This window comes from Ruditapes philippinarum, unplaced genomic scaffold, assembly GCF_026571515.1.
Source record: "Ruditapes philippinarum isolate M1 unplaced genomic scaffold, ASM2657151v2 ctg1051_1_1_1_1, whole genome shotgun sequence".
In the NCBI taxonomy this organism is placed as follows: Eukaryota; Metazoa; Mollusca; class Bivalvia; order Venerida; family Veneridae; genus Ruditapes; species Ruditapes philippinarum.
The window spans coordinates 227,769-255,069 of record NW_026856855.1 but is presented as its reverse complement, the minus strand read 5'-3'; the positions used below and the strand labels follow the sequence as shown (position 1 = coordinate 255,069).

The following is a 27,301-nucleotide window of genomic DNA, read 5'->3' as shown; positions in this document are numbered from 1 at the left end:
CATATATTTTGAAGATGTTCCCTGGGGCAGAAGCAGCTCCTCTACCTAACCAGGAGTACAAGCAGTTACACAGTCTCATGGTAGATGGTGGTGATAGATTTGGTGTGTCATGTCTATGCTTTGATACACAAGAACTTCTCTGGATGGGAAATCAAGGGGTATATGTTCTAATGTTTAAATCTTTTTATCTTCCAGTTTGGTATATTTCTTACAAAATCAGGTTCTCAAACAGTACTAGTTTGCTGGGGTTTTTTTCCTTAGATATTTCACTTTTTCCTTATGATTTTTTTATACTTTTTCATAGTTTTTATAGCAAATCATTGCCCATAGTGTGTATAGAAAATTCGATATTATCAAGGATTTTATTATATTGTTAAGCAGTGAGTAGTGTTTTAAGTGTTTACTTTTTGGCAGCCTTTAACATAAATGTTCCAATAGGTTTCAAAATTTGGAAGTCAGAGACTGCTAAATCTCTGACATTGGAAGTCACATTATATAGGTGAAGAAGGAAAAGTATTTCATTTTTGAAGTCACAAACCAAATCAAGGAGTAAATGACTCCCATTCTTCCATTAACGGAAACCCTAAATGTATAGAGTTTTATCATATAATCATTCTTGAACAAGTATGAATAGAATATCTAAAACTAAAGGAATCCCATGTTATTGACAAGTTTGTACCTTTTAACAGGGTCATGTGACATCCTACTATGGACCTAGCCTGCAGAAGTACACATCATTCCAGATGCATCAAAATGAAGATGTCCGACAGATGGCGCCACTTAAAGACAGGGGAATATTGTCACTGACTCAAAGTAGTTTGAGATTGTCAGTAAGAAGGGGAACTTCACAGTTTACGTTTCAGTGAGTTTGAATAGTCACTCAGTTATTCAGAATCATAACACAGCTTTTCTCTCTTTGCCCGGTGAATGATAGATGGCAAAAACCTTTTTGCACTTACATGGGAATTGTGGCAGTATCCATGGAGAAGGAAAATTGTTTCAGAGAGGGTAAACCAGGGAAATTTAGAAATTAAACAAAAAGGCCATTTCATTTTAAATTGTAACGAAACAACTTTCTGATGTCATAATCATTTCAAGAAATGTGATTCACTCTTTTAGCAAAATCAAACTTCCATAGGTATGCTTTTTGGAAAGAGGAATGGGGCTAACTTTCAGCCTTTCAACCTTTAATTAGCCTTTAATAAAAGCACTGAAAAAACATGATACACATAGCATAATATACTTTTAATATTATATTTGTGCCTGCTTCGAAACATTCTAAAAGGTAATTTAGGTCTGATGGCATTATTTTTTTTTGGCATCCTAGGCTTAGTGGTAAAGGTCATCGATTTTAAACCACTTGCCCCTCACCTGTAGTTTCTAATCCTGCATGGGACTTATGGATTCTTTCTTGTGAGTAAGCTATCAAGCTAGCGTTTAAAACATTCTACTGGGGTGCCCATTCCTGAACTAGTAAAGCTTGAGTGTCACCATATGGCCTCTACTTTATTTTTATGACATTATTAACAAAAAAAGAAAGAAAAAATTTGTAAGCATGTAGATAGATTTAGATATGTATGTAAGTTTCCAACTCTACAGACTGTGATTCCGTGTTTCAGGAGTCCAGACATGCATGATATGCAGTGTATGTTGGTAACCAGTCCAACATCTCTCCTGATTGGTGGACATCATACAAAGGTCATTGACCTTGACCTTACAACAGTCACAGAGAGACAGAAGGTAAGATTGGGGAGCTGCATGAATAAATGGTAGACTTTTGAGTCAATTAAAGCAACATATCTGAATAATGCCAGTTCCTAAATAATGATTTGCAGCATGGCCGACAACTATACAATGTAAATGGTGATTTTGCCGATCACCTCTGTAACAGATGATTTGATTGGCTGGCTAAAAATATGTCTATTGGAAAAGTCATAATAGACTGAAATCAAATTAAGAATTGGTGACACTTTATGAAATGCAAAAGATTCGAGCCTAAGTCAGATTGGCATACAGACCATGTTTTGTCATAGGTTACGATAATATAATTATTACAATATTTATGTAAGGAAGGTTGATCATTCTACTATTGTATAATATATTTTCATGCAGAGGTGCTAGGGGGTGTGAGGGATGTTGCACTTTTTCTTTATCCTTCATGTACAGAATCAAACCAAGTCTGCAATTTTCATGTAATTTTGCTGTTTTAATGCCTCCGAGGGATCACTTTTTCCCATATATTTGTTTATTACACACACGTTCATGTAAATTTCTTGAATGTGTCTGGTTTTCACACCTTAAAACTGATGATCATTAAATGCAACAAACCTGGAATATGGTTCATGCATTTCAATATAATATTTCAGTTTGTTTGTTTAACTTGATGATTTTAGCTGGAGTTTTTATTCCCTTACAGTTTGAGGTGCCAGATCCTGGTTGTGCTATTTTAAGAACTACCAGCAAATGCATCTGTGCTGGAGACACCAGTGGGAAGGTAATTTTGAGCAATTGTCAAATTCATATAATATAAAATATGTAGTTTACAAGCACATACATGTATGTTTGTATTAAGTTTATGCCCCTGTACTGAAATTTTGCTATGTGTATATATATGTATATTCATTGTTAAACTTTAATCATTTAATCCTTTAAACAAGAAGTTTAGAACTTCTAAAGTAATTTGTTTTAAAGATACATAAATTATTCATGAGTATAATAAATAAACTGTACGCAAACTGTGAATACCCTAAGCTTCTTATTGTACTTGTTATATACAATGTAAAGTAAGTTTTGATTACTTTCCACCTTTACAATGAACTCTGCCAGCATCTGTAATATGTAATGAATTATATTTTATTATCACAGGTAACACTTTATGATCCAAATACTATGAAAGCTGAACATGTCTTTGATGCTCATTCAGGGACTCTGTCAGATTTTGATATCCATGGCAACCTTTTGGTGACATGTGGCTTCTCTAGCAGGTATATTGGGATATTGTTTTTATTTTAAATTTGACCTGCTGAATGGAGATTTTCCCAGTATTTGAATTTGGAACAATCCATTAAAATTTAAAGATTTCAGTATATCAAGTACAAAACCAACAGTATAGAACTTGGCTAGACTGCAAAGAAGTGCAGACTAGCTTGTTTCTAAAGGGGCAGAAAAAGGCTCAAATTAAATTGCTTGACAAGGCATATAATTAGCAGTTTTATGTAAGATGGCACATGCATATGATCATTATTACTATGTATATAGCTTACATAAGGCTGATGTTTCTGCTCAGTCTAGCCTAAAATAATGCTGGGAGAGGCAAACAAGATCTTTTTCCACTAGTTAGATGGAAAGTTACAATATGCCCTTTGTAGTATCTGCATTATCTTAGAACCAACAAAACAAATTTTTGATATTTTTTTTTAAATCACAAACTGCCGTGATAATTATTGAAGAGACTTGCAAGTAATTTTCCACTATCTAAACACAGTATAGTGTACTATTTGGCACTCAAAATTGTTCTTTGTGTTGACTGCATACCTATGTTCAACAGGGTAGGTAATCTAACACCTGACAGATATTTGAAGATGTATGATCTACGGATGATGAGATCTATGTCACCTCTACAGCTGATTATTGACCCCACATTCCTACGATTTGTACCTACATACTCTAGCAGACTGGCCGTTGTTTCACAGGTAAAGCTACTTGATGATGAATAAATAATGTTTTTAACTTTGTGCTGTATTTTGTTGTTAAAGGAACTCCACTGGGGTTCAAGAGCCTAGAAACATGATTTTCTTATATTGATCAACTTGGGCCATAGAACAGAAAGATATTACAACATGATCAACAAAATATTTTCAAAAATAAATTGAAAATTGTATTTTTTCATGCTATTCTTATCCTGATTTGAGTGAAGAGTTTCAACGCTTTTCAATTTTGGGTTATTTGGACTATTTTGCACAATTAGAATAATAATTCTGGGAGAACAAAGTGAGCAAATGATCTGAATGCGGATGCGCAGGCTGGTCTGGATCCATGCTGGTCGCAAACCCATTACGTTGGTTTTGTCGTGACGCGGCTCATATCATTTTTGACCCTGATAACAATATGCGGTATATTTTCCCTGATCTATGGCACTTGATCACATGGTTTGTATGAGTTGGCACCTGATCGCCAGACAACTTTCTTATTAATGTATTATAACCAGATGTGTGCAACTTCCAATTTTCTCTACACATAAAATATGTTTTTTATAGAAACTGTTTCCTATTTCAATACTGTTGTTTGTTTTCACAGGTTGGTCAGTTTCAAGTAATAGAGGCCACAGGGACTGCCTCTCTCAACATGTATCAGGTCCAGTGTCATAATTCAATCATCATGAGTTTTGATGTAGCAGCCACATGTCAGGCTCTGGCATTTGGTGACAGTGGAGGTACATTAATCTGATATGCTACAGTTTTTATCAATTCTTCTTTAGCAAGTTTTGACCATGTTTCTTCCATTTGCATAAATACTGTCTTTTCCTTTCAGTATAGGAATAAAAAATATGCTATTGTTTCTTTTTCTATTTCCTTTAGCAATTTTTGACCATGTTGCTTTCATTGGCATAAAAACAATTTGTTTTCTTTTCCTATCAGTATAGGTTTAGAAAATAGTTAAATGTTAAATATGCATATTCTTTAGTAATCTAAGATTACATTGGGGGTTACGATTCCCAGGCTGGCCAACTAAAATTACTAAACAGTCTTTTAAATGAGACTTTAAATCAAGATCCCATGTATGAGGGCTTAAACACTTGGCGCGCTAAAGAACCAGGAGAAGGTTCTACAATTGGGGCATCTTTCTGTATCTGTATCTTGCACAATCCTCAAAATCTAAAAATGACTAATATTCTTGTAGAGGACTCGCCCATATGGGCAACCGGTGGCATAAATGAATAAACTCAAATACACACAAAAACATAAGTAATCTGAGATGAAAAAAGCTGATATTGAACTTTTTGACTAGTCTTTCATTTTTTCATGCCAATATCGTCAGATTTGAACTTTTTTCAGAACAAAATGTTTTATGTGAGGTTTAAGATTTATTAAAATGCTAAAGTTATATGTAATTTTAATATTTTATCAATGTACATTTACTTTTGTCAATTTTTTGCAGGTTATCTACACCTATTTGCCACAGATGAAAATATTCAGTTTAATCCCTTTCATGAAGACACAGACCTTGCTGACCCAGTAAGTTAACTTTCATCAGTTACAAGTTCTCTCATATCAGTAGATAAATCAATAAATTTTTCGTTTGTTTGCTTTGTTAATTTTTAAATCACACCAACACTATAAAGGATAACTAAACAGTTTTACTTGTGGTGGAAGATGTCATGTGCCCCTACATGCATTATTAAGGCATAATCGGGCACCTGAGTAAAGCCACCATCCTTATACATAAGCTAGCTTGATAGCTTCCTCATGTGAAAGGATCCAAGTCCCTGATGTGGCGTGTACCCACAGTGGTGAATGGCAAGTGATTTGAAGTCCTCAATCTTAACTGATCAGCCATAGAGGCTTCACATATAGGATATGCTTATGGATTTGTAATTTATTAATTTAATACAAACTACATACATACTTGTGATGGCATTGTTAAGTTTATTTATAAGCATATGTGATAAGAAAATATATATATATAAAAAAAAATTTAAGACCTGTGCTTTTAAGTATTTACTTAGATTATAGACCGCCTCCATGGTCGAGGGGTTAGAGTCGATGACTTCTAATCCAGTTACCTCTCAGATGCTGTAAGTGCAAAAGGAACATTTATTAAAAACATAATCAGCTCATCTTCTATAATGTTCTTATCTTGTACTTTATAAATATATCTAAATATTTCAGGTTGAGCCTAGTCAGAATATTCATATCCATGACTTCTCTACACCTTACGCCATGGTTCCCATGAGTTATCCTGGTACAGGCAAACTTCTCTCTGATTGGCCAGAATACCTATGTGAAAAAGTTTACAGGTAACTTCTCCAGTTTTTATCATACAAGTAGATTGGACTGTCACATATACAGTAAACTTCACTTATAGCGAACACGGTTATAGCGAACTTCCGGTTATAGGGAACAATTTATTTTGGCCCGAATTTTGGCCTTCTTTATTTAATATAAAAATATATGGTTATAGCGAACACGGTTATAAGGAATTATCGCTTATAAGGAACTCATTTCTAAGTCCCAATTTAGTTAAAAGTACAGAAAATTACACTTTTATAACGAACTCCAAAATATTGGCTATCCGTAAATAGATCCTGCATTTTCAACGCACGGATTAAAACTCGGGCGAATGTACCGTTTATCGTTGTATGTACTTCACTACATCTATTCAAATGAATTTGTAAAGTTTTCTATTTTGGATATTTTTAGCATGAGCTGTTTTCACCAAGATAAAACGGTTATTTATTTATTTTCTTCAATAGTTTTGCTCGAGTAAAATAATTATAATAATTTATAATCGGTTTTCAACATAATCATGCATGCCTGCAAGCATGATCCATTGCAAACTGCAAAGTACGCTTGATTTAAATGAAAAGAAATCTATATCTTACATTAGTAAAAGTCACCCTTAAATTATTATAGAAGATATTCAGTATGAAAGGAAGGAAAAATCGAAAATCTCAATCATTGAAAGAAAACGAAAGTAGTTTAGAAACAAAATATTATATTTTAAGTGAAATTAAGATAAGGAGTAAAACTAAAACTGAAATAGCAATGATTTTCGAATTCCAAAAAGTACGCTCTCGGGTAGTGTGTCTAAAATATAAATATATGACTAATATTTCTATTTCTTAATCAAATTCTCGTCAAAAATGGCGGACAATGGTAAACAATCAGTTCGTTATATGTAAATCTGTTCGCTATAAAAACTCCTGATACAACAAACTAATTCGCTATATGCTTACAAGGAACTCCGGATATAAGGAACAGGTTTTGAATGTCCCAGTGAGTTGGTTATAAGCGGAGTTTACTGTAGTTTGCCGATTTAATGAATATGATATTGAATATTTGTAAAAGATAATTATATGCTTTTGAGTCATATTGCTTGAGTTGATTGTGCAGAGTTGCATTTCCATGAATGTGCAATTAATAATAGTTATACAATCCACAAGATTACAGGGGCGACTGCATCAATTGTCAGTACAGACAAGTGGAAATTTCCTATAATTTACTAGATAAATATCAAACAGACATGCAAAGAAATGCTTCAGATAAAAACAGAAAAGTAAGTCAAAATCAAATTTTGCCTGCCCTGAAGAATAGGGGTGTCAGGTAATTTTCCTTTTGTCAAATGTTTAAAGATAATCTAAACAATATGGGTGGCTTTATTTTTTAGCTCGACTATTCGAAGAATATGAGAGCTATTCTAGTCGCCCCGGCGTCGGCGTCAGCGTCCGCGTCGGCGTCTGCATTGGTTAAAGTTTTTTGTAAAGTCAAATATCTCAATTACTGCTTGAGATATTCAATTGAAACTTACAATACTTATTTATAGTAACAAGGTTCATCAGATTGACAAGTTTGATAACTCTGCCTACAATATTGACAGAATTATGCCCCTTTTTAACTTAGAAATTTTGGTTAAAGTTTTTTGTAAAGTCAAATATCTCAGTTATTGCTTGAGATATTCAATTGAAACTTACAATACTTATTTATAGTAACAAGGTTCATCAGATTGACAAGTTTGATAACTCTGCCTACAATATTGACAGAATTATGCCCCTTTTTAACTTAGAAATTTTGGTTAAAGTTTTTTGTAAAGTCAAATATCTCAGTTATTGCTTGAGATATTCAATTGAAACTTACAATACTTATTTATAGTAACAAGGTACATCAGATTAACAAGTTGGATAACTCTGCCTACAATATTGACAGAATTATGCCCCTTTTTAACTTAGAAATTTTGGTTAAAGTTTTTTGTAAAGTCAAATATCTCAATTATTGCTTGAGATATTCAATTGAAACTTACAATACTTATTTATAGTAACAAGGTACATCAGATTGACAAGTTGGATAACTCTGCCTACAATATTGACAGAATTATACCCCTTTGGAACTTAGAAATTTTGGTTAAAGTTTTTTTTGTAAAGTCAAATATCTTAATTATTGCTCGAGATATTCAATTGAAATTTAAAACACTCTTTTATAGTAACAATGTTTATCAGTTTGCAAAATTGCATAACTCTGCCTGCAATATTTGCAGAATATTTGCCCCTTTGAAACTTAGAAATTTTGGTTAAAGGTTAAAGGTCTTCAAAGATATTTACTTGAAACTTTACACATGCACTTAGGGTCATAATTGGAGGGTCATAATTGTATGTCACTGACCAAGTTCCATAAATTGCATTAAGGCTGATTCATATCCCCTTTTCTACTTAGTCTCTTGGTTAATGTTAACATGATAGTTTTACATATCTCAATAACTATTAAAAATATTTATTTAAAACTTCACATATGCATTTAGGGTCATAATTGTAGGTCACTGCAGACAATGATCCATAATTATGTCTCCCCCACCTCGGGGGGAGACATATTGTTTTTGCCCTGTCCGTCCGTCAGTCCGTCCGTCCGTCAGTCCGTCCGTCCATTCTTCGTTTCCGGACGATAACTAGAGTTCCTTTTGACCTACAGCTCTCAAACTTCATAGGATGAATGGTCTTATTGAGCAGATGATCCCTATTGTTTTTGGGGTCAGTAGTTCAAAGGTCAAGGTCACAGTGACGGTTTGGTCAATTTCTCGTTTCCGGATGATAACTAGAGTTCCTTTTGACCTACAGCCCTCAAACTTCATAGGATGATTGGTCTTATAGAGCTGATGATCCCCTATTGTTTTTGGGGTCAGTAGGTCAAAGGTCAAGGTCACACTGACTGTTGGTCAATTTCTCGTTTCCGGATGATAACTAGAGTTCCTTTAGACCTACAGACCTCAAACTTCATAGGATGATTGGTCTTATAGAGCAGATGATCCCTATTGTTTTTGGGTCAGTAGGTCAAAGGTCAAGGTCACAGTGACCGTTGGTCAATTTCTCATTTCCGGATGATAACTAGAGTTCCTTTTGACCTACAACCCTCAAACTTCATAGGATGATTGGTCTTATTAATCAAATGATCCCTATTGTTTTAATGGTCAGTAGGTCAAAGGTCAAGGTCACAGCGACCGTTGGTTAATTTCTCCTTTCCGGATGATAACTAGAGTTCCTTTAGACCTACAACCCTCAAACTTCATAGGATGATTGGTCTTATTGAGCAGATGATCCCTCTTGTTTATGGGGTCAGTAGGTCAAAGGTTAAGGTCACAGTGACCATTGGTCATTTTCTCATTTCCGGATGATAACTAGAGTTCTTATCAGTGAGGACATTTAACTATTATTGATATATCAGTGATATATCAGTTGTCTGGTTTTATATACTCTGTTCTTTTATCTCCATTTCCATTCCTGTTTCCATTCACAGTTATTCTCAGCAGTGGGGGAGACATGCGCTTTTTTACAAAAGCATCCTCTAGTTCTATCTTGCATTTAGGCTGATTTTTATCCCCTTTTTCAACTTAAAAATTCATGGTAAAGTTTTGCTTGTAAGCAAGGGTTTGTACCTTTTTTGGGACAATTTTATGCATTCATAATAATAAAGCAGTGATTAACTTGATAAAACATCTTAATAACAAGCCTTTGTACCTTTTCTGTCAAATTTATGTATTCATAGGTAATTAGTATTATTTTACTCATAGGTAATTAGTTTTATTTTACTCAATTAAACACCCTTGTGACATTACCTTCCGAATAGTCAAGCCAAAAATTAGCTCTTTTGTGAACTTAAAAAATTTAACATTATAAAGGCTCTTTTACTATCAAGCACTTAGAATAGTCGAGCATGCTGTCCTACCGACAGCTCTTGTTGTATGAAAAATTTCCCTCTGTATCTGTAAAATAGCCCTATAAGGAGCAATCTAATAAAAAAAAGGGGAAACATAGTGCATTTAATCTATAGGAAAAAAACAATAAATGTTCCGAATCAAATTAACCTTGAAATGTTAAGGATAAATATGAATAGGTAACAATAAGCAAATTTCAGAAGTTTTTATTTATTTCAAAAACTATGGGATTGAATTGCTGCAAGAATTCAAAATTGGCAATTAATATAAGTTAATGACGTTAAGCATCGTTTTCTTATGCCAGTATTTATTTCTTTTTATAAGGAAGCCCAAGCAAATTGATTCTGAGATATTACGCACTATGAAAGTGTATCACAATGTTGGTTATGCCCCAAATCCTGGGAAGGAAAGAAGAAATCAGATCCCATACACAAAGGGTACAGAAGGCACGGCAAAGGGGAAATCTAACATACCAGAATCACCCCTGGGCCGAGGTAAGCATGAAGAATGTGTTTTGTTTATTTTCAGTATTTTGTGCACCCTTTAATGAACTCTTTTTTAAAACTTTATTAAAGGGACTCCCCTGAGTTTTAAATTTTATGTTTTTAGGACTTTTTTTACCTCAGTAGAGCTATTTTAATCATAAATAAACCAAATTTGGAAAAAGTTGTCAAAATTGCCAAACTAGGAATTTTGACACCAGTGGGACATATTACAATTTCAAGTGATTCAGAATGGGCCTGTTAACAGGACCTGTTGAAAGATTGAAAAATGCCAAAAAAATACAAGCTTTCATTTTCTGGTTTACTAGGTTAGTAACAGTATTTCAGTAAATATAAGCAGTAGTTACCTGGTTATAGAGAATATTTATATTTTGAATATTGCATTTGGTGTTCTCTGAGTGAAATATATTTAAAATATAGCATTTGGTATACTGTTAGTGAAATATATTTCAAATACAGCATTTGGTGTTCTCTGGGTGAAATATATTTTAAATATAGCATTTGGTGTTCTCTTTGTGAAATATATTATTATCTTAGACAGAAAGAAATAAATAACCTCTTTATCATATTTATTATAAATATTATTCTGTATTTGATTTATTTAAGGAGATGACCCATTTATGGCGATACCAAAGCGATTTAGAAAGGTGGATCTTAAGTATTCAAAGCTGGGCTTGGAAGATTTTGACTTCAGACATTATAATAAAACACATTTTGCTGGACTGGAGATTCATATACCTAATGTTTATTGTAATAGCATGTTGCAGGTATGTTGATATATCTTATACTTACATTTACATGTAATTAATAAGTAATTTGTAATCATACTGTGTAATCAAAATTTTACATGTAATTGATCCATATATTTATCATTTATGATTGTAAAAAGTTACCTTTCTAAAATTAATCTGCTTTCTTGAAACAACGCGTTTAGTATAATTGTGTTTGAGTGACACTAACACTTTGAAGGTTATATAGCGACTTTCCAGCTTCACTGGTGGAGGAATAAGAGATTAATACACGGCAGAGTAGGGCCGGAAGGTGATAATCGGCCCGCAAAATAAATAATGGCCCCGAGGGCATTATTTATTTCAGGGCCGATTATCACCTGCCGGCCCTACTCTGCCGTGTATTAATGTCTTTAATACACTTGGTAGATCTAATAGTAGAATTTTTCTAAAAAAATACTTTGGAATTTCTTTCGTTGAAATTCCTGTCTGCATTTCTACCGTAATGTACAGTACAGTAACTTCCATAGAGTTGTTTACTTTTTGTATGTTCAAAGTACACTACTGTACTGTAAAATCTATATTTCGTTTTTTCGGAATGAATTTGTCGTATTATTTCTTTAAATTTCAATAGTAATAAAACTGTGTGTGTACGAAATACGCTTAAGCTTTCATAATAAAATCAAGCGATTCATGCTTAAAACCTACTTTCACTTTTATAGTTTACTGTTTGATGACGTAAAATGTGACGTCATTGTTTCACTTTGTGCACGTGCACATGTTCAGCGGGCTGATAACTAGTTCTCGGCCCCGGGCCGCAAACTCATAATAGGTCACGTGACACTCATAATCAGTTGAAATCATAGGCGATTTTGTTTCTATATATAGTAACAAGTGTATTTATACCTCAGGTGCCCTGACATGCATTTTTTCAGGCACAAATGGGCACCTGAATGGAACCATCAGCGTTCCATAAGCTAACTTGCAACTTCCTCATGTGAAAAATTTTAAAGTCCCTGGCAACATTCAATCCTACAGTGGTGAGGGAAAAATGGTTTGAAGTTAACAACATTCATCACTTGGCCATGGATTCCTCTTAGCAAACAGTATACCTCTCTTTCACAAAATAATTCAACAAAACAAGAAAAACTTGAAGCTATAGGGATGTGTTGCAGATAAATTTGAAGTCAATGACTTTAACCCCTTAAGCCTCAAAGTAATCTATATTTTACTTTATATTATAATTTTCAGATATTTTACTTCATTGAGCCACTAAGAGTTAAGTTACTGAACCACCTGTGTGATAGAGAATTCTGCCTGTCTTGTGAACTGGGTTTCCTATTTCATATGTTAGATAAACAGAAAGGTCAGACTAGTCAGGTAAAACTATATTTTTAAATCTTTTGCAAATATTCTAGTGTTTTTGTATGAGGTGAAATAGTCTGTAAGTATCTTTTGTTTGGAATTATGATTTAATCATTTTTGATATGAAGGAAAAGGATCAAGTTTGGACCTTGGTTGCAAGTGGTCTTCAATAAAAGTTATGGGACAGGCAAGTTTAACTAATAGTATTGTGGTCACTGTTTTTATCTCCTTTTTTCTTCCACACATGGACATGAATATGTATTTTCTACATTTATATGAAAAATTTACTTATTTTGAAAACTGTATTCAGGTTTGACTAAGTGTTCTGTCTGCTCTATTAATTGATTATTTATATTTAATTATTTTGAGTACAGACTTCTTTTAAGCAAAAATCTGGAAAAAGAGTGATCTTTGGAAGCAGTAAAATCAGCACAATTACATGAAAATTGCAGACTCTGTTTGATTGAGTCTGTACATGAGTCTGTTTGATTGAGTCTGTACATGAGGGATAATGAAAAAGGGGAACATCTCTTATGCTCCCCTAGCACTGGCTTGAGCGGCACTTAAGAGAAGTATTCAGTTATCAACGCTCAATGTGCTGCAGTTTAAGACTTGTTACATCAGATATTCACTTTAAATTCTGAAAATAGGAGTAGACCAATTCAGATTCGTTGTAAATAAACCAAAAAAATGATTTATTCACTCTGGAATTGATATAATAATGTGTTTTATAAAAGACTAAATTAGGTAAAATTAGCATTCATGGTGGGCCAAAGTTGTAAGACCTGTAATTTTATCAATTTCAGGCGAGTAATTTTTTGAGGGCATTCCGTACCTTGCCTGAGGCTGCAGCGTTGGGTCTTGTACTAGCAGAGAATGAGGAAGTGGCGGGACGGACAAATCTCGGACGATTGATCCAAAGCTGGCAGAGGTTCATGCATCAGCAGATACATTCTGTAAGATTCATGCTAATTTTCTTGAAAAAAAGTTAAAAGTGAAATAAATGTATTGTAAAGTGAACAAAGTAAATAATTTACACATTGCAAGCAGCACCTGCAACCCACGTAAATTATCAAAATAGCCCTGACTGCATAAGTAACGCACTAGAAAAAGGTGATAAATACTGCAAAATCAGTTCTTAATCCCACATAATATGTTAATAATTACTTGAATCTTAAATCTTTCTATTTTTCTTTAAATCTTAGACATTCTTCTCAAGTTTAATTTTCTTGAAATATTTTGGCTCATCTCCAGCCATGCAGCTTTAAGAATATTGAATTTTTTTTATCTCTACAAGGAAACCTCACCAAGGCCTATGATAGAAAATAAGCTGGAGGTGCCCGAAGTTGAGAAAGAAGAAACAGTCGTTGAAGGTGCCACAGCAGAAGCTCCCCCGCCAGTAGAGGAACCTGAAAAACCTGTAGAGGAGAAGGTAGAAAAGGAAAAGGAGGTGAAGAAAGAGGAGCCAAAATCATCAAAGTCCAAGAAGAAAAAGAAAAAAGGCAAGAAGGATAAAAAAGAGGATAAAGAAGCAAAAAAAGCTGCTGCTACAGAGACTACACAGGGGAGTGTCACAGAACAGCCAGCAGAGAAACCTGAGGGGGAGGGTACTGAAACACCTGTGGAGTCTCCAAGAGAAGAGAAAGAAAAGTAAGATTTGACTTTCCAAGGCCCATAACTCTAACTTTGATTTTGACAGAATTAATTGCCCTTTTTGAACTTAAAATATTCTACATTATTCAGGCCATTGTTTTGCTATCAAGCTCTGAGTATAGTCGAGCATGCTGTCTTACTGCCAGCTCTTGTTTAACTCTAGGATATGTGATATCATTTTGTTCACATGAAAGTTCTTGAAAGAGTAAAAGATTGCCAGAAAGTTTACAAAAGATTGACCAATGAGCTTGTCTTTGAAGGTATATGCTTTAAAATAATACCAAGGTATTATTTTGTAATTACATAACTGCAGAACATGTCTTAAATCTACTGTTTTGATAGGTCAGTTTACAGCTACGAACCAAAAACATCCAATTAGATATTCAGAGGTTAAGAATCAGTGTCTACTCTTTATTCACATAATCTTGCTCAGTGATAAATAATTATTCAGTTACATGTATTTTGTTTTTACAGGAAAGATGGGTCTGTGGTCAACGATATATTTGGTCTGGACACCGTGACAACATTGAGGTGTCGCTGCGGCCAGGAAAATACGAGGCAGAACACTACAACACTTGTGAATCTCAATTATCCCGACTGCTCTGGACAAGGTAACACTGAAGGGAAATTTAATACATATATTCTATATTGGACCCTGTATAGTCCATTATTACATATATTGGACTGTTGGGTGAATTTGACCTTTTTCATGTACTGTCAGAAATATATAAGGCCCTTTTTAACAAAAGTATCGGAATTATATCTGTACAGAGCTAATAAAATGAAACATACTGATATTTTTTGTCAGAATATACTATTTGGTGACATTTTTCATTTCCTGAAAATGATTATGATATAGAACAAATAGGTTACATTGTTCTGTTCAATATGGGATATAATTGGATGAGTGCACAGTCTAAAAGTTCCCTTATTGTAATGGTGAGTGCTAAAAAGTGTCGTACAAAAATGGAACAGACTTATGTTTCTTGTTAGAATATATTGTCTGGTCACACTTGTCTTCAATATGAGTGAGGTAGAGAAGTAGGTTACATTTATGCATTGTTCTGTACAATATGGGATATATTTGGCTAAGTACACAGTTGAAAAATTCCCATACTGTACAGGTAGGTGCTAAGTGACCTACATATACATGTATAAAGTTCAACCCTAATTTTTCGGACTTTCGGGGATTGAAAATTTACTTCAAATAATCCATGGGTTCGAATAACTGAAATCCGAATATTGTGATTAGACGAAAACTACTCCCTTTTGGCCAATCATAGCAAAAAATTACCGTTTACAACAAACTTGTTCGGGAATTTGAATAAAGGGTTGTGGAATAACCGGGGTCGGACTGTATATTGAGGTGGAACTGTTATTAGAAGAGAGGCACAGTCGAACTCCGTTCGCTCGAACTCGGAGGGCCTGTGCAAATTTGTTCGAGAGATCGGTAGTTCAAGCCAACCGAGGTTGAACTATTATTACGTTGATCATATGCCTAAAGGTTTTCCTAGCTTACATTCCGGACCTCTCTCGAATGATAAATGCGTTCAATCTATAATTGTTTGTTAGTACATCTGTTCGTAGAATATTTCATTTCAGAATTATTATCCCAATGTTATAAATTAAGTATTAACAGTTACGGCTGTGTTAATCTATAATTCCCCATACAAATAAAATTGGGGGTTTTTTGGGGTTGAAATTTTTCATTGGGCAATACACCAAACTTGTTGAACAATGGTTCAAAAATATATTATATGTTTTATAATGGGATGAATTTTAATTTCAAAAGAAAAAACAATACAATATTTAAATTAAAAAACATTTACCAGCAGCATCTATTTGTATCATTTACCCTAAAATTAAACACACATACAAGTAATCATTCTATAATTAGATAACACTGTTTACGATTTCACTTTACAAGAACCACGGTTTTTGTAATTAAAGCCGTCCGGGTAAACGTCAATTCTTTTTTGGCATGCATTTTTCATTTTATTTCACCAAGTTATTTTCTTTTTTATTCGTTACCCAATAAATGGCAAAATCAAACAATATTATTCCATACAAATTTAAATCGGTTACAAACACCTCTTATTTTGTATCAATTAACCTTAATTACCTTTGTCAACGATCACGAGGTCGTTTTAAAAACAATGTGTCCGCCCACACTGTCATTTATTTAGGAACAAAACCGACTTGGTCCCTTTTTGTGTTCGAACCGAAAAGGGGTGTGATTTTCGCTATATTTTCTGCCGAAGGGACCAGAAATCAGGTTCGAGATTCGAGCGATCGGTGTTCGAGCGATTCCGAGGTAGACCAATATATATTTTAATATAGGAATTTTGCCCGGGGACTGGGCGATGAGTTCGACGAAGGGAAAGGTATTCGACGATCCGAGTTCGAGCGAACGAAGTTTAACTGTATTTGATTTCTGGAAAAAAAAGGGTTAATTTGTTTTTCTTTTTTTTTTTTTTTAAGGTTTTTAAACAAGGGACCAGTCCCAAAGTGAGTTTTTGTTTCAGGTTTTTGGAACACATCTGACGCTGGAAAACAGAACACAAAAAAGTTGGTGGCAAAAAAAATTGTGCTAAATATCAAACAACATGTTAAAAAAATATTTTTTATAATCATTGATCTTTCTGTTTCTTTTTTAAAGCCTCCCTGTGAAGTCACAAAGTTGGACAGGGTTTGAGCTTTTGTGATCGCTTTTCGTCCGGTCTGTCCGTCGTCCGTCCATCTCCGTCCGTAAACTTTTTATTTAAATTTGACAATCTCCTAATAAACCCTAAGGGCCAATTTTCATCCCAAACTTTCACAGGAATGTTCCCTTTGGTGGTCACCTTTTAAAATTGTTCAAAGAAATTTAATTCCATGGCAGGGAACCATGGCAACCAAATGAAAAAACTTTTAAATTCTTTTCTTTTTAAAAAAACCCAAAAGAGCTAAGAGGCTTAAGATATTTAGCTGAAAAACATCTTCTAATGAGTGTCTACCAAGTTTGTTCAAATTAAAAAGCCCTGGGGTATTGATTTTTTGGCCCGCGCCTAGGGGGTCATTGATTTTTCCCATTATGCCATATAGTAAAAACTTAAAAAATCTTCTTTTTAAAAGAAAACTCAGGAGCTAGAGCTAAAGGATATTTAGCAATGAAACATGTTCTTTAATGGGTGTCCTACCAAATTTGTTTTAAATAAAAGCCCTGGGGTCAAAATTTGGCCCTGCCCCCCGGGGGTCATTGATTTTCCTTTATGGTGGTATAGCAAAAAGTTAAAAAAATCTGTTTTTGGAAAAAAGGACCCAAAATAGCTAGAGTTTAGATATTAAGCATGAAACATTTTCCCTAGTAAAGTTCTTACAAAGTTTCTTTCAAATAAAAGCCCTGGGGTCAAAATTGGGCCCCTGCCCAAAGGGGTGTCATTGTTTTTTTAACTATTTGTATAGTAAAATCTTAAAAAAAATCTTTTTAAAAAACCCAATGAGACTAGGAGCTTAGATGTTTAGGAGGAAACATCTTTTTTATGGATATTGGTCCAAAACAAGTTTGGTTTCAAATAAAAAGCCCTTGGGGGTTAAAAGGGTCCTGCTGGGGGGGGGGAGGAAGCAGGGGGGAAATCATTGTTTTTTCATTATATGTGTGCGTAAAAACTTAACATCATTGTTAAACATTTTCTAATGGGTGTCTTTCAAGTTTTGAAAAAAAAAAGCCCTAGGGTTTTTAAACTGGCCCCGCTCCAGGGGCCTATATACAGGTGAGCGACCTCGGGCCATCATGGCCCTCTTGTTGTTTATGTGTATTAAAGAAAGCAGATCTAGGGAGTTATTTTAAATTTAGTCTATAGACGTAGCATTGCAATTTGTTTACTCTTTTGTCAGATTGATCTAAAAAAACTTAAAATAAGTGTACAGTGTAATGCTTTGTTGGATTTTACCATGTTTCATTCAGTCACCATAATCATTTTTTTTTCTGCATAATTTTCTGCATATATTTGCATAATATGTATATATAAGTTATAAGTAACAATCTGTTGTATTTGTTAATATTTGTAAATTGTACTAAGTGATTATTAATAATCTCTTTTCCAATTATTGTGTAAAAATAAAAGAATAAAAGCATTATTCATTAGAAATACATTGCAGTTACTTCCCTTTGATCAATGTTTATAATTTTTACATTTTTATGGACTTAACCCTGCATTGCATTAGAACTTTCCATTGTTATTATAAGGGTTTCTTATCAAAATTTTGAAACTGAGTAGTTAATATTAAAGAGCCTGGTATTTTCCACTATCAGTCATTGAGTTAAATACAATCTTCTAATGTGTGTGTGTGGGGGGGGGGGGGGGGGAGAGAGAGAAAATATTGTTGTTTTTTTTTTCATTAAAGATATTGTATTCTCATCTTTGAGAATAAATAATTTTATTGCAGAAATATGCAATTCTAACTTGAAATAAACGATGTAAAAACCACATATGGAAAGATGCATTCACTATTATAGGTCAGGTAAAGTTTGACCATGATGTAACTTTTTTCATTACACAAAATGACATCTTGATATGCTGAACTCAAATTTTAAGATATTTTGTACACCTGATCATTTCAGCAACAAAGTAAAGAAGTGCTCACACTGCCAGATGTGTTAGCTTTAAACTGCCAGCTGGAGAATCCGAGAGATCTGGAGTTCTGGAAGATACAGCTTATGGTGAACTTTTCAATATTGTATCAGTCTTTTTTTTTCGTCTACATTTATAGGAGTTTATTTGTCTTGTAAGGTCCATTATCTAGTAAAAGACTAATTTTGGTTACAAAAAATAATACATTCATGACCATGTTTTCTAAAATGACTCAAGTAGTGGTTATAAGTACTTAAAGGGACTCCACATCGGTTTCTTGACGTGACTGGGCTTGAAATATTACTTCAAGATGTTTATACCACTTGATGTTAGTCAGTACCAAATTTAAAGATTAATAGTACTTTAATCAATTCCAGGGGGGGGAGGAGATGGGGAGGGGATGCCCCAAATCCATTACCAATAACATGTGTGCTAAATTCCATGCCACTTGTTCTCTCTGTTTTTATCAAAGTGATTAATTTTTGCTGTACAAAATGAACTAAAAATGAAAAGCATAATTATTATAACTTAAAATATGCAAAGCTTTGCACTAAATATTGATTGTCAATTTAATTCTGAGTATATTTCTTTATCATCTGTTTCAAATTTTTCCTTTTTAAGTGCACAAGTAGATCAATTTAAGATTTTTAAATTTTATGTTTTTAATCTTTTGAACCTCAGTGGGGCTTCTTTAAAATCTTATAAAAATGTTATCTCTCACATGCTATGACAGTTTGGTATACATGTATGTTGTATGTTACAGTTATTAAAGCAGAAAGATGAAGGTGAGAACTCATCATCAACATCATCATCCCCTATCCCACTACAGTCAACTACGGTCATGTGTAGATATGGTAGAAAATGTACAAAGAAAGGCTGCAGGTTTAGGCATGAGCAAGATAATAGGTATGTTAATAAAGAATAACGAATGTTAAGGATGTTTACTTCAAACCACTTGTCTCTCTTTGCTGTAGGTCAGAGCCCCGTCTTTGGATGTCTCATGTTAGAAAGCTATCCAGCTAGATTACTGAATGTCAGTGGTCCTAGATAGATACCAGTTTGTGCCTTAGATAATGTACAGAAAGGCACCTGAGATCTTCCTCCACCAATAAAGCTGGAAAGTCTTCATATACCTATACTGTGTTGGTTCAACGTTAAAAATACCTTTATAGTAGTTTCAGGGGAAAGATGTTGTTTTTTTCCTGAGCAAGAAACTGTACACTCATTGCTTAATACTGGTTGGTTCACATCTGAAAGTGTTTCAGTAAGCTTATAGCTTCCAACGCACAATCAAACTAAAATAAACTAGTATAAACTAAACTAAATTTTCAGTCAAAGATGGATTAATTTTGGGGGGCAGGATTTTGTAAAGGGAAAACTTGGCTAATTAATTCAGGTTAACAGTTTGATATAATCATACTGTTTTGTATATTATCTTTGATTGATGAATCAGCAATTACAGTCAGATATGCATCAAGCTTATGTCGGAGATTTAAGAATGTTAAACTCTCTCGTAAATTTATGGAAACAGCTTGCTTTTATTACATACACAGGTTTTAAGTCACGTTCTCAGTTTTTCTATGTCAAACTGTCTGAGTTATATTGGTATATTATTTTTGTTCACTGTATTTTTTGTTGTTTTTTGTTTTGTTTTAGTTTTGTGTGTTAAAGCTGCACACTTGCAGATGAGTTTAGAAATTATTTAAATAACAAAATAAAAAAAAATTCATCAAACTCAAAAGTTTTCAGAAATATTAAAAGAAAAAGTTCACTATCAATATGATTTATTGCATGTGTATGGTAGAATTCACTATTTTATCGTCGTATTTCTACACAGTTTCTATGGCGAGCTTTGACAATATTTCAACAAATCATAAATGCAAGGTATATGTATGGTGAATACCTGTGCAAAACCATGATAAATTGAAATGTTATAAAATCATTTAGGATTGCTACTCTTAAAGTTGAAGTTTAAGTTCTTTAAAGTTGTAAACAATACTGTAATCTTTGTCCAGAAAATTATCAAGTACCAGTCAATTTTACCCTTCCCATCCCTACCACCCACCCATCTTTAGGACGGTGTGGGGGAATATCAGGAAATAGAGCCATCTTTTTACCCTCAGTCTGTCCCTGCATTGCTGGGACAATGCTGTGGGTGTGTTGGTTTTTTTGGGCAGGTTGATCCTGTGGTTTTATTGAGACATGTCACATGACCAATTTGAAGTGCAAGGTTATTTAAATTGGGATTTTACCACTTTAAATAGGGAGGGGGTGGGTATGAACTAATAATACCAAAGTCAGTCTACACAACTTTCTGATTATAAGGTTAGATGCTCGAGATTTGCAATTGATTGGTGCATTAATATAATGATAATGGTCTCTCTTTTTCTTGTAGCTCCTGGTTACAAGATGACATCATGAAGATACACACAGATGACGAGAATGATCCAGTATGGATACCATTTGGTCTACAGGTTAAATTAGAGAATGGTAAACTGAAAATAGAGGAGTTCCCTGATGATGAGCCATTACCAGATGATCTAGGTATGTTGGTCTTGTGTTATTTTGTTAGTTGGATTGTATTGGGTTAATCGAAGAGCTATATTGGCCTGTTGATCCAGGTATGTTGGTTTGTGTTATTTTGCTGGTTGGTTTGTATTGGGTCATTCGAAGGGCTGTATTGGCCTTTTGATCCAGGTGTGTTGGTCTGTCTTCTTTTGCTGGTTGATTTGAATTGGGTCATTCAAAGGGCTGGTTTGGCCTGTTGATCCAGGTATATTGGCCTGTTTTATTTTGCTGGTTGATTTGAATTGGGTCATTAGAAGGGCTGGTTTGGCCTGTTGATCCAGGTATGTTGGTCTGTGTTATTTTGCTGGTTGATTTGAATTGGGTCATTAGAAGGGCTGTATTTGCCTGTTGATCCAGGTATGTTGGCCTGTCTTATTTTGTTAGTTGGTTTGAATTGCGTTTTCGAAGGGCTGTATTGGCCTGTTGCATAATACAGTGATAGTAACTGTAAGTTTTTATTTGTCAATGCGAAGAGCTATGTTGGCCAAACTAGTAGGTTTGTATTGGCTCATTTGGATTATCATATTGGCCTTCTGTATGTAATAGTCTATAGACTGGCTAATTATAAGGACTGTATTGACCTCATGCATGATGCAGTGTAAGAAAGTTTATATTTGTCAGTTGTAATTGCTAAGTTGGCCAGGCGTGTAGGTTTGTATAGGCTCATTTTCATTATCATTGGGCTATTGTGCGTAACAGTCTATTGGCTCATTATAAAAGATGTTTTGGGCTAGCCTATGGAATATTATCCTGTTTGCAGAATTGTATTGGCTCATTATAATAATTCTTTTATTTTATACTGAAGAATTAATTCCAACAGTTTTCAAGCTAATGTGAACCCTGACGTGTTAAACATTTTAAAAGCTTTATTCATCTCTTTTTTTTAGATCCAAACACAAAATATTACGAGTTGCATGGTACAGTATCCCATATCAAGGACAGTAAGGGTGGCGGCCATCTTGTCAGCCATATTAAAGTGGGAGAAACGTTCCACCAGAGGAAAGAAGGTGTAACAACCACACAGTTTTATCTCTTTAATGACTTCTCTATCTCAGATGTGGAAAAAGTGAGTTTTCTTTTAATTATCAAGTTGATACATTTTTAGCTCGATTAGGAGCTATTGTACACACCCAGGCATCAGTGTCACACTTGGTTATATTTGGTATCTCCAAAACTACTGAAGGGAATGCGTTGAAACTTCACACACTTATTTTAGAGCCGAAATAGAAGGTCGCTGTTCATAACTGTGACATGGATTTTGACAGAATAATGACCCTTTTTGAATTTAGAAAATTTTACATTATCCTGGCTCTTGTTTTACAAATAGTCAGGCAATTTGTCCTACTGACCTTGGTGTTTTGAGCACTGTGTGTTTGAATCCCACCAAAAACTTTTGGTTTGTCATGTGAGAAAGCTATCCAGGTAGAACATACCATATATCCAAGTTTTTTTTGCTAGTATCTAATTTTCACTTTATTCACCTGCAATGAATATAATGAAAAATAGATTCGCTAAATTTTCCTTCCAGCAGAATCACTAAAAAATTTAATTTGCTTCAAAAACTGCCGAAATCACGAAATTTGCAGTACACGAAAATAACCTGATTTATAATATGGGGTTCTACCTGAAATAATGCATGGAAGGGGGGTTGGGTTTGGGGATCTCCATAATATTATTAACTATACAGTGTTTGGTAAAAGTTTAGATATAGGTTTGGTTCAAATGTTTTGATCTTGTCTCCATTTAGATTGTCTCCCTTTACTTAAAAATGTCATTTCTGTCTGATTTCTTCTCTAGATTATGATTGATTTATTTTTATTGTTTTTTGTCTACTGCTGTTACTATCCCAGAATTTTCCCATTTATTATAGGGAAATGCCACTGGCTTAAATTGTGAAGAAGTAGACAGCATTTTGGGAAAGTTTAAAAAGTTTTAGTTTAAGAAAAAAAAAAAAAAACGTTAAATATGATGTTAAGTAAAAATAATTCAAACTTTTCTCACACCTTTGATTTAATTTAGCTGCTCTTGGGATTTTTTTGTAGACTTGAAAATATTTGTATATTTACAGGAAGAGGCTGTCCGGTTTAATCTGGAATGGAGGGTACCTTGTACACTCTACTTTATTCGTAGAAACATCAAACAGTTCTATGATATCACAGGTGAGTCTGACCAACTGGCTCTTAACTCTTTATTTCTATTCTAGTGTATTTTAGGAGAGACCAAATACATGTAGCTTATAATATTAGTAGTTAGAAGGGTTAGAGTCAATGACTTCTAATCCAGTTACCTCTCTGGCATGGGTTCGATCCCCGGGAGATGCTTAGGTAGTTTAGCGCGGAGGAAGGTAGTCTAGTACTGGTGTAACTCTCCAGGGGTGAGTAACCAGAAGCTTTCCTTAAAATCACGCTAACGAAAGCGTTAGCGATCGCGTAACGAACACGTTAGTTATTTTTACGATTGTTTTTGTTGCATAACCAGACAGCATCGTTACCATATCGTTAATCAGTCGTTGGTAAAATTCATTAACGAAATCGTTGTGTAATCGTTAAGGGTATACACAACATTTTGGCACCACATGTTATTAACTTTTCCTGCATAGATTACATTGCATGTACAAATAATTGTTTATAAATTATTTATAAATTGTTTAAAAATGTTTTTACAAATGTACAACCATATATCTGTGAACGCACAACTGCTTCAAAGAAACAGTTGACACTCTTTATAAATCTTTTTGTTTGTTTGTTTGTATGTTTGTTTGTTTGTATGTATGTATATCATACGTTCGCAGTAAAACGCATCTAACGAAATCAATCCTAAGTCGTCTGATATACAATACGATACAACCTGTAAAACCTGTTAAGACCGAAATATTCTGCATCTTAAAGATTAGGCAATGAACTTATAATGTTAAACTTTATTGTATTGTATTGTATCGATACAATACAATACAATACAATAAAGTTTAACATTATACAACGTTCTAGCAAAATATATAGACAGGAAACAACTGAACATTTTGGATGTGCAACAAAATAGAAAAGGAGAGACTAGATATAAGTTCATTGCCTCATCTTTAAGATGTAGAATATTTCGGTCTTGACAGGTTATATGTGTGTGATGAAAAAGAGTAATACACTATTTAAGAGTAAATGTTAAAGTGCAAAGTAAATTAAAAACAATAACACTTGGATACTTTTCGAGATAAATATACAATGATAGAAAAAAGTAAAATAATCTCTTATCTGCTAAATAAGTAATATAAATATATGATTTGATATTTCTTTGTGATGAAATGTACATCAATAAAGATTTATACACAATTTAAGAGACATTGTTAATTATATTTCCTTTTAAAGGCAAAGTATCATTTTTTTAATAAATGTGAATTTTTTTTTTAAGAATAAGGTAATAAAATAGTTTAAAACTTAATGATTATTGGCCAATGGCAATAATATCTTCGCTTATATCTTAATCGATGCTTGCGAAGAACTCTTTCAAAAATATTGACGCTAAATAGTAACGTAATTTTTGTTTTGATTTTAATGAATGAACTGCTTTTTCTTTTAAAACGTTCTTTACATGACCTTTGTTACACACTGGTGAAAATTTGAAAATTACATTGGGAAACAAAGCAAGTTTCGATTAATTATCTTTACTTTTCATGAAATAGAGGTAAACCATTAATATAAACCATATGAAACGTATATAATAGTTTTATTAAAATACTCAGATGAATTTCATTATAACCAAAAACGTCAAAATTTATCCATATACTGTGTAATGCGTTCATTGTACATGAATGTGTTTATGCTGAATTCCTTAATTTCACTTTGTACATAGAACTAGTATAAGGTATAAGTGTTTTGAGTATTAAAAACTTGAAACTTTAATGTAATATTATATATATTTGATTCCATACATGAAAGAATGTTATGCGTAGTTAAACATGCATTGTTTAGAGAAATAAGGAAATATGAGGAAATGACACAGATACAAGAAAATACTATCACAGAAGATAGTGATCAACAAGTCGTGTATTAATGAAATAAATCAACCTCCTTAGAAGCATTCAAATATTTGAGAGTCCAAAGTATGTCAGTTTTCTAAATAATTGTCTGCGGAATGAAAAAACAACATCATTTGTATAAAGATACATTTGTATTTGGAATTATTCTAAAAATCATTTACGAAAGAAATGCTCACTCAAGTTTAATGAGTACAGTATGCGCCATTTATTATTATTGTTAAACTTAGCGTTAAAGGTAAATTCTAATGTATATTTACAGAAATTTCGTTTGGATCTGTGAGTTATTTATTGTTTATGTGAACTAAATTATAAAATTAAAAGGAATTATGACAAAATGAAAACTTATTTTGATATTCATCCGTTCTCTCACTACATACCATTGGATGGGCATAATGTTACTTTAACGTATTATTTTGAAAATGAATGCAGTAATAATGATAATAATAATAATAAATAAATGAATAAATAATTAAATAATAATAACTTTACACATTAAGACATATACAGATTGTAACACCATATTAAAGAACTTATTATCAGGAAAATAGAAAGAAAATTCGCTATAAGAAATAATATATACTCATAAAAAGTTTATTGAAAGAGCTTCACACGTTGTTTTTCCTTCAACGAAGGTCTAACGTGTACTCCGAGGTATTCGTTATTTAATGACAGTTTCGTTACAATTTTTGGTATTACGAACGTTTTGGGTTAGAGGGTAAATTACTAACTAGAGCTTAACCAAGGCTTAACGATGATTGTAACTCTAACGAATGCTTCTGGTTAATCACCCCAGAAACGATGGTTAGGAAACTATCCGCCTGTATAACTGAGAAACTGTTGGAAAAAGGCGTAAAATGAAACAAACAAACACCATGTTTGTTGATTTTTTTTGTGTTGATGTTTGAATGTATTCGAAGGACCGAAGGCTGAGTTTCTTACATGTACTAATTTTACATTCAATTTCGCCACAATGAGGCCAAAAACATTTAAGTTCATAAAACACATTTTGATCATCTGGTTAACAAAATTGGAATGAGGTCACTAAGAAACACCTTTTATTCACAGACTGTTACTAATTCAATGTATCTATAAAATTTATAAATGCAGCTTAAACTTGACTATTTGAAGAATAGTGGGGTTTGAAGAATAGTGGGACAATCCTACAATGTCGGGGCTTTCCCACGATGCTGGGGCTATCCTACAATAGCTGGGCTATCCTACACATGTCGGCATTCACATACATGTACAAGTTCATATCTGATTAGCTTGGCAAGATATTCACTTTAAACTTCTCACCTGTATGAGTAAAAATGTTAAATAGGTGTCTAAGTACCGTAAAGGGTGCGTCCATGGATGAGGGGTTAAGTTTGTTGACTTTTTAATCACTTGCCTCTCACTGCTGTAGGTTCAAGTGTCTCCAAATCCTCTCATGTGAGAAAGCTATCCAGCTAGCTAACCGAACATCATTGGTTCTTCTGTGCCTAAAATAATGCAAAAAGGGACACCTGAGGCTGAGGTTTTCCTCCACCAGTAAAGCTGGAAAGTGGTTCTTTTGAGATACCTGCTTGTGCCTCAAATAATTTATATAAGGGCAGCTGAGGTCTTATCCTCTTGTAATATTGGAAAGTTGCCATATTTCATATTTTTTCCCCTTGACTAAATGACATTCATCAAATGTCTCTCAAATTTCTCTGCTCTGTTCCCTATTCTCTACAGGGACAGTGTGACTCAAAACCCAAGAAAACAACAAAATAAAAAAATTTCCTTTGTCAATACAAGTATCCTTTAAATTGAAATTGTCACTTATAAAATTAATGGTCTTTTAAGGTCGTTTTCGGGAGTTTTCATATAGATATGTACAATCATATAGGCAGAATTAAAGTTGTTCAGTAGAATTTCTTTAAACTTGGCATGTTGTTAGAA

At 33.6% G+C, this 27,301-nt stretch overlaps 1 protein-coding gene across 1 annotated transcript in view; it reads left to right on the top strand.

The window, feature by feature from the left end:
* LOC132747928 (PAN2-PAN3 deadenylation complex catalytic subunit PAN2-like) overlaps window positions 1-27,301 on the top strand; it is a 43,505-nt gene that overhangs the window by 2,689 nt on the left and 13,515 nt on the right. The window contains exons 3-24 of the mRNA XM_060737460.1: window positions 15-158; window positions 690-862; window positions 1,620-1,740; window positions 2,417-2,494; window positions 2,866-2,984; window positions 3,548-3,692; window positions 4,297-4,432; window positions 5,158-5,234; window positions 5,889-6,016; window positions 10,243-10,412; window positions 11,028-11,188; window positions 12,401-12,529; window positions 13,321-13,470; window positions 13,812-14,164; window positions 14,642-14,780; window positions 16,653-16,675; window positions 18,666-18,675; window positions 18,771-18,869; window positions 19,544-19,686; window positions 21,176-21,324; window positions 22,236-22,414; window positions 23,417-23,507. Coding sequence (XP_060593443.1) covers window positions 15-158; window positions 690-862; window positions 1,620-1,740; window positions 2,417-2,494; window positions 2,866-2,984; window positions 3,548-3,692; window positions 4,297-4,432; window positions 5,158-5,234; window positions 5,889-6,016; window positions 10,243-10,412; window positions 11,028-11,188; window positions 12,401-12,529; window positions 13,321-13,470; window positions 13,812-14,164; window positions 14,642-14,780; window positions 16,653-16,675; window positions 18,666-18,675; window positions 18,771-18,869; window positions 19,544-19,686; window positions 21,176-21,324; window positions 22,236-22,414; window positions 23,417-23,507 — 2,917 coding nt within the window. The remainder of the gene's footprint in view (window positions 1-14; window positions 159-689; window positions 863-1,619; window positions 1,741-2,416; window positions 2,495-2,865; window positions 2,985-3,547; window positions 3,693-4,296; window positions 4,433-5,157; window positions 5,235-5,888; window positions 6,017-10,242; window positions 10,413-11,027; window positions 11,189-12,400; window positions 12,530-13,320; window positions 13,471-13,811; window positions 14,165-14,641; window positions 14,781-16,652; window positions 16,676-18,665; window positions 18,676-18,770; window positions 18,870-19,543; window positions 19,687-21,175; window positions 21,325-22,235; window positions 22,415-23,416; window positions 23,508-27,301) is intronic.